The sequence below is a fragment of the Coregonus lavaretus genome (assembly GCF_964263955.1).
Source record: "Coregonus lavaretus genome assembly, chromosome: 13".
Taxonomy (NCBI): Eukaryota; Metazoa; Chordata; class Actinopteri; order Salmoniformes; family Salmonidae; genus Coregonus; species Coregonus lavaretus.
Window position 1 is genome coordinate 40,299,893 of NC_140000.1, and position 12,396 is coordinate 40,312,288.

A 12,396-nucleotide genomic window follows, 5' to 3' on the forward strand; every position below is an offset into this window, starting at 1 on the left:
TGATGCATCAACATTTAGATTGAATACAATTGCCAGATAACAAGAGATGAGGTCAAACTCTCCCCAAAACCAATCTGATTTAAATTCACTGTCTGGGAATACAGATTCAAAGTGAATGTGTCTCTTTCTGAATGTGAATGAGGATGTCCCTGTTAGATAGATAACTGGATAACATAACAGACGTGTGTGTGTGTGTGTGTGTGTGTGATGCTACACAGCTGACCGCTGCTGCTGAAGAGATCTGCATGTGTCCATTATTGCAGCTGTAATTAAACCCCTATGAGTTTGTCGAGTTCCCTTTGAGTGTCTGTGTGCGTGTTTGTGTGTGTACACGTGTGTGTGCATGTGCAGGTGGCTAGTCACACAGACTCTCTCAACAACCCGCTGCGGAAGGCTGTGTAGGCTGCACACCCACACCCACTCATCGCCATACATACTGCAATAAGCCATTTGATTTGCTCAGGTTCTGCTATTCTGTAGACCATTTTGAGAGTAAATTGCAATGAAGAAGTAATTTAGTCAAGTTCTTCTATACTGGGAAATACAAACGATGTACAACTTTCCAATACCTGTTTGTAAAGCCAGTTGCTCTTGACCGCCGGGGCATTGGGGTTCCTCTTAATAGAGTTGGACCTCTTGCCGAAGTTATGGACCTTTTTGGAAGACCTCGAAGGCTGAAAATGTAAATGGACAAATCGTCAGTATACTGTATGTAAATGCCGTGAAAAAGTATTTGCCCTCTTTCTGATTTTCTTCATTTTTGATACTGAATGTTATCAGATCTTACATTTACAGTTTAGCCATTTAGCAGACACTCATATCCAGAGCGACTTACAGTTAAGTGAGTGCATACATTTTCATCCTTTTTAAGTAAATACCTGCAGTCAACTTGCACAATACATTAGTAAATGATTAGGAGATAAAGAAAACCGCGTTCTTCATTTCACATCATTTTTCATTATGAAGCTTACCAGTAGTTCCCAGTCACATAGTAGTTCCCAGTCAAGAGACCGGAGCCTTGAGTCACTCACTGTTGTGCAGCACGCGGCAGGTGATCTAGTTACAGTATGTAATTCATAACTAAATGTTTGCCAGCTAGATATCTTATAACAAATAAGTTAACTGTCAAAAATGTGCTAATGCTCTGCAGTTGTCCATTTGATTTGCTAATTTAGTAGCTAGTTAGCTATCTAGATAAATGGTTAGCTTCTTCCAAAATCAAGCTTCACTTGGTAACAGCAGAGAATCCCCTCCTTGTGCGTGCAGCAAACTGTGAGTAGTATTTCTGAGTTACTTGTATAACTTTATGAGCAGGGATGTCTGTACTACAAGTAGTTTAGGTCAGAGAGTGTATAACATTTTCGCAATGCACTCATTAGCATTTAGTTAGCATTCTCTATGGGGCTTTACATTTACTTGTAAGCATTGCTAACCTCCGGATTACTGAGGCCCAGTGGGGTTTGAAAATAGCGGCCCTTGTGTCCAGTGCCGGTATTACCGATTATACCGGTATGGGACAAGGTAGGTATGAAGGTATGACAATCTGGATACCGTCTAAGCCTACTTAAGAGATCTGTGACAAGGGGTAGCCTTAATACTCATGCTTACACACTTCAACCAAAACCTAATATTAGATAAAGGGAACTAGAGTTTACAAATAACAAATTTATGCAACACCCAATTCCCCTATGTGAAAAAGTAATTGCCCCCTTACACTTAATAACTGGTTGTGCCACCTCAGCTGCAATGACTGCAAGCAAATGCTTCCTGTAGTTGTTGATCAGTCTCTCAAATCGCTGTGGAGGAATTTTGGCCCACTCTTGCATGCAGAACATCTTTAACTCAGAGACATTTGTGGGTTTTCAAGCATGAACTGCTTGTTTCAAGTCCTGCTGCAACATCTCAATAGGGATTAGGTCAGGACTTTGACTAGGCCGTTCCAAAACTTCTAATTAGTTTCTTTTTAACCATTTTTATGTAGCCCTGTTTGTGTGTTTTGGATCATTGTCTTGCTGCATGACCCAGCTGTGCTTCTGTAATGGGTCCCATTACGTCTGGCGAAAACCAAACACTGCATTCCACAGTAAGAACCTCATACCAACGGTCAAGCATGGTGGTGGTAGTGTGATGGTTTGGGAATGCTTTGCTGCCTCAGGACCTGGAAGACTTGCCTTAATAGAAGGAACCATGAATTCAGCTCTGTATCAGAGAATTCTACAGGAGAATGTCAGGCCATCCGTCTGTGAACTGAAGCTGAAGCGCAGCTGGGTCATGCAGCAAGACAATGATCCAAAACACACAATCAAGTCTACATGAAAAGGGTTAAAAAGCAACACATTTGAAGTTTTGTAATGGTTTAGTCAAATTCCAGACCTAATCCCAATTGAGATGTTGTTTAAATAAATTCCACAAATTATATTTTAAGAAGGCACACCTGTTAATTGCAATGCACTCCAGGTGACTAACGCATGAAGCTGGTTGAGAGAATGCCAAGAGTGTGCAAAGCTGTCATCAAGGCAAAGGGTGGCTATTTGAAGAATCTCAAATATAAAATATATTTGGATTTGTTTAACACTTTTTTGGTTACTACATGATTCCATATGTGTTATTTCATAGGTTTGATGTCTTCACTACTATTCTACAATGTAAAAAATAATAAAAATAAAGAAAAACCCTTGAATGAGTAGGTGTGTCCAAACTTTTGACTGGTACTGTATACAAATATATTTCTGAAGATGCATAATTAGAGGAGGAGTTACAAATTCATTCAAAATATCCTCCTCCGTCAGTAAATATAGGTGAAGACGGTTAACATGCATTTGGCTCTTTGGTGTTAATAAACAAATAAAGATAAAAAGCAACAGAAGGAAGAGGTACAGTATTCACCTCATTAAACTATCCCATTCTACAAGAACATCTTTACTGAGAGAGGGAGAGAGAGAGAGACAGATACAGAGAGAGACAGATACACAGAGAGAGAGAGAGAAAGAGAGAGCGAGAGAAAGAGAGAGAGCGAGAGAAAGAGAGAGAGCAAGAGAGAGACTAATTTACAGCATGCTAGAACCTTCTATCCATCCCTACAGCAGCAGAGCATAGTGCTAGAGTAAACTGGACCCACAATAGAGTTCCACAGTGTGTCATAATCCCCATAAAACCTAGCAGTCAAACAGGGTAATGGTTCCAATCCAGATCATCATGGTATTTGTAGTTGGGGGGTTAATCCAGGCGAATATATTGATAAAAATCACCTTGTCCGAGAGAGATTTACATGGTTATCAAAACGTCACGCCAGGGTAAGCCTACACGAAACACAACCCTTATTTTAAGTGTTTCTAAAATCCCAGATGGGGAAAAATGAATGGTGGAAAAATGATTGGAACCATTTCCTGTTTGACCGCTAGATTTTCTGGGTATTATGACACCTCCACTGTGGGGCTCTATGGTAACTCATCAATAATTACAGCTCATTAATAAATACAGGCCACCACGCTATACTTTTGGTCAGTGTAAGCAGAAGTAAAACATAAATAATTAATGAAAGCATGCTTTTCATTTGATCAAAGCGTGCATATTCATACACTGGTCTATTAAGCATTTATAAACTGACACGCTGTACAATAAAATCTCTTGGTGACCATTCTAGAATTGTAACTCTCTGTGATAGGGCTGGGATAATCCAGCACATATTATCTAATGTAGAGTCCCTGTTCTGATTCCCTCTGTGGACTAATACAGTTCTCACAACATTGAACTAATGGAGAAAATGGGAGAGATCCACAAGACTCCTCTTAACATCCCAGAACTAGGACCTCTATCTCGCCTCTCACAGGCCCCTATTAGCCAAGTCACTCTTGATACAGTACATTAATCCAACCCTGTCCTTGTAAATGCACCATAATTGCATAACATCCAATATGGTGGCATCCATGTGCTCTTTAGGAACCACCAACTTCTAATCCTCTCAGATCTATACTAGTGCTTAGGGCATGGGTCTAGTGGTCTATTTGGGGTTGGGTGTACAGGCCGACATGGAGCTCTCACCCGAGTGGCAGGGCTGCTGCCAGGGTAGGTGCTGTAGTCTGACCCTCCTGTGTAGTTAGACGCCTCGCTCATGGTGCTCATCGGGCGCTCCTTCTTCACTCCGTCACTCTCCTCTGATGGAGCCTGCTCTGGAGCCTTAGGCCTGGATAAGAGAGAGAGAGAGAGAAAGAGAAAGAGGAAAGAGAGCGAGAGAGAGAGCGAGAGAGAGCGAGAGAGAGAGCGAGAGAGAGAGAGAGAGAGAGAGAGAGAGAGAGAGAGATATGCAGGAGGAAATGAGAAAAACAACCAGAAGACTACACAAATGAGGCTGGGACTCAACTTCAATCTGTCGGATTAATGGGCGGGTTAAGAGGCGAAGCGGTGCAGCTGTGTGTATGTGTGTGTGACACTGATTGCTCTGCGAATGAGCTGCCTAACGGCCAAGCCTGTATAGCTCTATCGGTTCGGCAGTTTAAACTCCAACCACAATGAGAGCCCATCTCTGTTAGAGCCAAACCCTGCCCTTAGAGAGAGCGAGAGAGAGGAGGCGAAAAGAGGAGAGGCAGGCCCCATAAATCAAACCAATTACTCACTGTGTCACCGCTGATATATTCCTCCAAGTCGGACCACTTTAAATCGCCTGACAACTTTGCCTGACAAACTGAACGGCCTCAACGTGTATGTCCCAGTCTAGTGGAAGGACAATACCAAATGCAGGAAAGTTCAAGGTCCCCCAGGCTAAACTACCCAGCACCATAAAGGATTTAACGCTTATAACAACGGTAGCAAAAAATAAGCTAAACTCACCTATTAATCTTCCTATTTGCAGAGTTGATACATCTAGAGTTGTATTCAGATCCGTTTTGTCTCTGAGCAGTGGCCTATATTCTGTGGTTCCAGGGGAGTGCTGATGTGACTGTGTGGGGAAATGACAGAATCTGGAGCGTGGAGGGGGGGTAGAGAGAATATCTGTATCGGTCTGTCAGAGATAATAAAGCTGGGTTTTAGGTCACCACCTCACAGGAACAAACACCTTGTACGTGAGGGTACACCACTGACTTCAGCTCTGGTAACAGATACGGTATTATAATCTACTCCACCGTCTTCTCCCCTCTCCTCTCCTGCCAGCTATCATTCCCTGCAGTATGACAAATATGATCCTACAATTTCGGTTACCCCATTCCTCTCCTCTACTGTAATCTTCACCTCTCCTCTCTTCTTTCCTCCCCTCTCCAACCCTCCATATAAACAGGTCAGCCTGTATGTCCATCACTGAGCCTGTGATATGATTGGATCATGTATATTATGTTTGCGTGCAGGGACGTTGCAGGACTGGTCAGACAGGACAGGAGGTTATAACAGGATTGTTATGACAGGTATGTCAATGTGACATAGACATGTGAACGTAGGGGCATTGTTCCTTCACAGATACACATCAGTTCAACTTCGTGTTAAAAAACACAAAGGCCACAAATAGGATAGCAATGACTGCTGTTCAATTACACACAATGATACATACATACTTAAAAATACACTGAATGTACAAAACATTACGAACACCTTCCTAATGCTGAGTTGCACCCCCTTTTGCCCTCAGAACAGCCCCAATTCGTCAGGGCAATGAATCTACAAGGTGTTGAAAGCGTTCCACAGGGATGACTCCAATGCTCTGCACAGTTGTGTCAAGTTGGCTGGATGTCCTTTGGGTGGTGGACCATTCTTGATACACACGGGAAACTGTTGAGTGTGAAAAACCCAGCAGCGTTGCAGTTCTTGACACACTCAAACCGATGCACCTGGCACCTACTACCATACCCCATTCAAAGGCACTTAAATATTTTGTCTTGCCCATTCACGCTCTGAATGGCACACATACACAATCCATGTCTAAATTGTCTCAAGGCTTAAAAACACTTCTTTAACCTGTCTCCTCCCCTTCATCTACACTGATTGAAGTGGATTTAACAAGTGACACCAATAAGGGATCATAGCTTTCACCTGGATTCACCTGGTCAGTCTATCATAGAAAGATATACACTCAGTGTATATCAACATTAAAAACCAATTTATAGTGAATTGCTAGATAGATATATAGACGTCATTATCTTCAAAGTGGATCATTATCTTCACAGCTCATTTCACTGGATTAACCTCGATTGTGGCTTTAAATTCCTTTATACAACGCATGCCCGGGGTATTTCCTAAATGCTTGTCAAATTATGTTACTGTGAGCTGGTGAACCGTGCGTGACCTTCCAAGCCACATGGATTATCATGAGTTAATTCAATCATTTCAGAGAGAATGAGGGAATGAGGGATATTAACAGATATTACATTACACTCTTCTCAGCTGAGCTTGGAAAGTCTCCAACTCCAACACTTGTCTCCAATCAAGGCTTTCAAGCATTTCCACGTGCGTCAGAGGCAGGCCCAGTGAATAGGTCTGTGAATTGCGGGGAAACTGACTCCTGTATGAGTGGATGCCATCAGTCCTGGTGACAACATCAATAGAACTGAAGAGTGACTCATTCAAATCATGGTTAGATCATACACTCTTTCAATCGGCTATCACTCTTTTTCTGTCACTTTTCTCTCTCTTTTTCCCTTTCCATAAATCTGTTTGTTCTCTTTTTCCTCCCTCTATCTCTCCCATGTCTTTCTCCCATTATCTCTCTCTCGCGCTGTCTGTATGGCTCCACCTTCCTCTCCTTCTCCCTCCCACACCCTCTCCATCTCTTCTTCTCTCCTCTCGGTTACCTCTGCTAGTAGAGATCCCTAGCAGTAAACCGGCGTATGACCTTTCTGAGAAGCCCTGTCGACCCACCCAGCCAGGCTCCCAGATCATCACAGATCACACCATCTCTTCCTCATGATCAATGGACCGTGTGTGTGTTAGTGTGTCAGCAGGGAGGATGAGAGAAGAAAAGCAAGATGGAGGTTACAGAACATGCCTTAGAAGTGAACCACAAGAAGCATTTCTTAAAGCTGCATTGTAGTTGTGACGTGGTTGTGTTGTGAGATACTGGAGCAGTTTGTTACTGTCCGAAATACCTGGGTTCAAATAGTATTGGTTTTCTTTCAAATACTAGTTTCTGTCTGGAGAATCAAATGGACAAAGTTTTGCACCTCTGTGACAATTCCATTGTGCCAAGCAAGCTCAATCAATGATTTAGTATTTGAATGAAAACAAATACTATTTGAACTCAGGTCTGCGGTCTGTCTATGCAGGGTCTGTTTAGCTAAATAACTAGTGACTGTCAGTCTGTGAACACTGAGGATATCATTATCTGAGAGGTAATGGTAGAGCCCGTTGAGAGGAACAATTATATAATTTGATTCAGGCTTGGAGACATTTATTTTACACGTTGCGCTCACACACACACACAAGATATAGTCGTTTCGTGATGGGAGCTAAGGTAAATTTTTCTATTAAGTATGCTTGAAGACAAATCGTATGGCACAAATAAATCTTGCACGTCTTAGCATTAGCAATGCATAGCAGGATATCAGGCAATCCAACACACAGCACGCACAGCCTACAGTTAGTAGTAGGACGGACTTAATGAGACAGAGATATAGGCAGGACTTCCAGAGAGATGAATTAGCTGGGGTTCTCCACAGAAAGACAGATGAAGAGGCTTACGCTTAATATCAAGGTAGAGCAAAGCATCCATCCAGCCCACAGCAATGTATACTATATTACCTGTTTGATACAGGGTCTGTAACCGGGTCTGTAACCGGGGTGACCGGGTCTGTAACCGGGGTGACCGGGTCTGTAACCGGGGTGACCGGGTCTGTAACAGGGTTGGCTGTAACAGGGTTGGCTGTAACAGGGTTGGCTGTAACAGGGTTGGCTGTAAGAGGATCTGTAACGGGGTGGACAAGCTTTGCAGAAGTCACGCTAGAAAACAAAAAGGGAAGGAAACAAATTGAACTGAATTAAATAATAATATCAAACAATATAACCTGAAAATATCAAACATATGATAAACTAATTATCTGTAATCATGACATTTAACAAATAAACAATCACATCAAACTTTAATGAAATTATAATTGTAGTCTTCAGGGTTGTGTTTAGGCCAGACTGTAGATGCTTTTCACTGAATATCCATTGTGAAGAGAACATTACAATTGCATTCATATATGCCATTTAGCAGACACTTTTATCCAAAGCAACTTACAGTCACGCGTACATAATTTGTTTTATGTACGGGTGGTCCCGGGAATTTAACCCACTATCCTGGTGTTACAAGCACTGTGCTCTACCAACTGAGCTACAGAGGACCATTGTGGTTTATCTCACATAAGCCCATTACCTAGCGCTAATTGACTGTCCCCCTCTAGGCTACTGGCAGCTCTGTACTGTAATTAAGGGTATGGGTTTGTTGGGAGGACAGTCCCTTCTCCTTGCCTACTTCCTACCACCAGTCTCTCTCTTCCTGTGCCATTGAAGGACGCCCCCTGCGTAGCCCTAGCTTTAGGGCTTCTTCCCTTGCTTGCTCACAGTTGGATGCCAGGCAGTGTTAAAATATATAATCATAATATGGTAATTTTGCAGATGCTTTTATCCAACGCCACTTACAGTTAACACATAGTGAGCGTGGCCCATGAGGTTATCAAATCTAGTATTCAGGAGAATTGCACATCAGAAAGCTGACTCCCACCTAGCACCAAATACAGTGGTCCTTTCTCATTTCGTCTTGAAGCCAGACAGGTTTCATATCAACAGCTCTGATGGCAACACCATCATCAGTTTAATACCAACCCAGGCTGCCATCTTCCTTTAGCATGCAGCATATGTGCTATGATATCAATATCAGTTTCCCTACAGAGTAAAACTAGCTGATTGCTGTCCCTCAAACCTAACTGCAGTTTGGTCTAGCATTAAAATGTGGCAACGGTAAACATTCTCTGTGAATGAATGCATATTTTTCAGAGGGGGAAGATAGGGGAGAAAGAAGAGGGAGGGAAGAGAGGATGATGGACAGGGATGGAGCACGAGAAAAAAATAGGGCAGAGAAGAGGGAAGAGAGAGAAAGAAAGACGATAGGGAAGAAAGAGAACCAGGAAGTAGAGAGTGAAAAGAGGAGTGTAGAAGAATGTACCGTGCCCTCAGAAAGTTTTCATACCCCTTGACTTATTCCACATTTAGAGCCAGAATAAAATATAAATACAATTGTTATCAGAAATGTTTGCTAATTTATTGAAAATGAAAATAGATAATTTACATAAGTATTCACCCCCCGAGGCAATACTTTGTAGAAGCACCTTTGGCAGCGATTACAGCTGTGAGTCTTTCTGGGTAAGTTTTAAGTCTCTTTCCACTATTGGATTGTGCAACATTTGTCCATTATTCTTATAAAAATTCGTCATGCTTTGTCAAATTAGTTTATGATCACTGCTAGACAACCATTTTCTGGTCTGGCCATAGATATTCAAGTAGATTTAAGTCAAAACTGTAACTTGGCCACTCAGGAACATTCATTGTCTTCTTGGTAAGCATCTTCAGCGTAGATTTGGCCCTGTGTTTTAGGTTATTGTCTTGCTGAAAGGTGAATTCATGTCCCAGTGGCTGGTGGAAAGCAGACGGAACCAGGTTTTTCAGGGTGTTGCCTGTGTTTAGCTCCATTCCGTTTCTTTTTTATTCTGAAAAACTCCCCAGTCCTTAACGATTACAAGCATACCCAAAACATGATGCAGCCACCACAATGCTTGTAAATATGGATTTGCCCAAAGCATAACACTTAGTATTCAGGTTAAAAAGTTAATTGCTTTGCCACATTTTTTGCAGTATTACTTTAGTGCCTTGTTGCAAACAGGATGCATGTTTTGGAATATTTGTATTCTGTACAGGTTTCCTTCTTTTCACTCTGTCAATTATGTTAGTATTGTGGCGTAACTACAATGTTGCTCATCCATCCTCAGTTTTCTCCTATCACAGCCATTATAATCTGTAACTGTTTTAAAGTTAACATTGGCCTCATGGTGAAATCCCTGAGCGGTTTCCTTCCTCTCCGGCAACTGAGTTAGGAAGGACGCCTGTATCTTTGTAGAGAATGGGTGTATTGATACACCATCCAAGTATAATTAATAACTTCACCATGCTCAAAGGGATACTCAATGTCTGCTTTTAAAATGTTTACTAATCTACCAATAGGTGCCCTTCTTTGCGAGGCATTGGAAAACTTCCCTGGTCTTTGTGGTTGAATCTGTGTTTGAAATTCACTGCTCAACTGAGGGACCTTACATATAATTGTATGTGTGGGGTACAGAGATGAGGTAGTCATTCAAAATCATGCTACACACTATTATTGCACACAGAGTGAGTCCATGCAACTTATTATGTGACTTGTTAAGCACATTTTTACTCCTTAACATATTTAGGCATCCCATAACCAAGGGGTTGAATACTTATTGACTCAAGACATTTCAGCTTTTCATTTGTAAACATAATTTCACTTTGACATTATGGGTTATTGTGTGTAGGCCTGTGACAAAAAAATCTAAATGTAATGCATTTTAAATTCAGGCTGTAACACAACAAAATGTAGAGAAGTCAAGGGGTGTGAATACTTTCTGAAGACACTGTAAATGCTGCTGTGATGGATGATGAGAGCAAGGCCTCTCCTTTAGGCCCAGGGTCATTGTAGAGGTGGAGGACATTTGAAATCTAATTCTAAGTGCTGAATAAGTTATGTTAAGAAACACAAGGCCATTAAAGTTGCAATATGCAGAAATCGTTCCGCCATTTCCTGGTTGCTAAAACTCGAATGGTTCGACTAATTTCAGTTTATGTGACAAAATAAGCTAGTATAGTGTAGAGAATCATTGTACCATCTAAATCGCTGTGAAATATATTTTCCATATCTAAAAATATTGTTGTTTCAGCGTTTTGAAGCTGGTGTACATACCTGAAAGTAAAAGACGCAAAAACAAAAACTTAAGAACGAGAAGCATAGAAATAGCGCACATAAAACAGATCTACCGCTTCTTAGACTTGCTTTCAAGTAGAATGATAGATCTATAACTCACATTTCTATGTTAATTTGGTCGGGTCACCCAAAAAGTGACATATTGCCACTTTAAGACTCCATTGAAGAGTGGAAGACATCAAAGTTGGGGAAAAATAGGAAACTTGAAAATATTGTGAAAGGGTATAAACTAATGAGCTAAAAAGTTAACTTTTGTATACTTTCTTTTGTCTGGATATTAGGCACACACAACACTAAGTGAAATTTCTGCGCTATAAAGTGGAGCTCAGTGGTTTGTGCCTGAGGTCTAAGGAGATTAAAGCAGAGGTTTTTCACACTGTAACTAACTCATTACAGGGTCTGGCTGGACCAGGAGCACTGATCCTATTGAGAAAGAGAGAGAGCGGGAGAGAGGGAGAGATGGAGAGGAAGAGAGCGAAGAAAGTTGGAGAGAGAGGGAGTATGGGTGTGGGAGGGACAAAGGGAGAGTTGAAGCATGAGGAGGACAGTGAAAGAGGGAGAGAGGAAGGGTGTGGGAATATGGGTGAGTCGGAGAGGCAGAGAGGGACTCTGGGCGATAAGTGGAAAGAGATTGAGAGAGAGGTAGATAGGGGGAGAGAGAGAGGATGTGTGTGTTGAAGAGGTGTAAGCTGTTTATCAATGAGGAGTGCACCATTAATCCACATTACACCCTCTATTAGGTCTGTAGGGAAGGTGGAGGTGTGTGTGGGAAAGGTTACATTTATCTGAAGTAGATTACTTATTATCCCCTATTCTCTTCTAAAACTTTCCTTTTCAGAGATTTTCAAAGATTCTTATACTAGAGTTTTATAAAAGGAGTTTTGACGTGTCAATCACCAGGGAGAACGGTGATAGTGTCGACCAGGATTCAGGGACAGTAGTTCAGTTCAACGAACACACTTCTTTCAAAATGCAGTGTTAAAGCAGAGGATACTCTATTCATTTTATCCCCTTCTATATACAGTATATTATTTATTACATCCTTTTATTTATTGCTGCATTAGTCTCTCATACAGTGAGGGGGAAAAAAGTATTTGATCCCCTGCTGATTTTGTACGTTTGCCCACTGACAAAGACATGATCAGTCTAGAATTTTAATCGTAGGTTTATTTGAACAGTGAGAGACAGAATAACTTTTTAAAAAATCCAAAGAAACGCATGTCAAAAATGTTATAAATTGATTTGCATTTTAATGAGGGAAATAAGTATTTGATCCCTCTGCAAAACATGACTTAGTACTTGATGGCAAAACCCTTGTTGGCAATCACAGAGGTCAGACGTTTCTTGTAGTTGGCTAACAGGTTTGCACACATCTCAGGAGGGATTTTGTTCCACTCCTCTTTGCAGATCTTCTCCAAGTCATTAAGGTTTCGAGGCTGACG

At 41.5% G+C, this 12,396-nt stretch overlaps 1 protein-coding gene across 1 annotated transcript in view; it reads right to left on the reverse strand.

Moving 5' to 3' along the window:
- The window catches only part of LOC311139815 (pleckstrin homology domain-containing family A member 5-like), a gene marked incomplete at its 5' end in the record, with an annotated part of 147,939 nt that overhangs the window by 45,979 nt on the left and 89,564 nt on the right, over positions 1 to 12,396 (reverse strand). Inside the window, 3 exons of the mRNA XM_084174777.1 lie at positions 570 to 674; positions 4,042 to 4,183; positions 7,723 to 7,920. Of these exons, the coding sequence (XP_084030903.1) occupies positions 570 to 674; positions 4,042 to 4,183; positions 7,723 to 7,920 (445 nt within the window). The remainder of the gene's footprint in view (positions 1 to 569; positions 675 to 4,041; positions 4,184 to 7,722; positions 7,921 to 12,396) is intronic.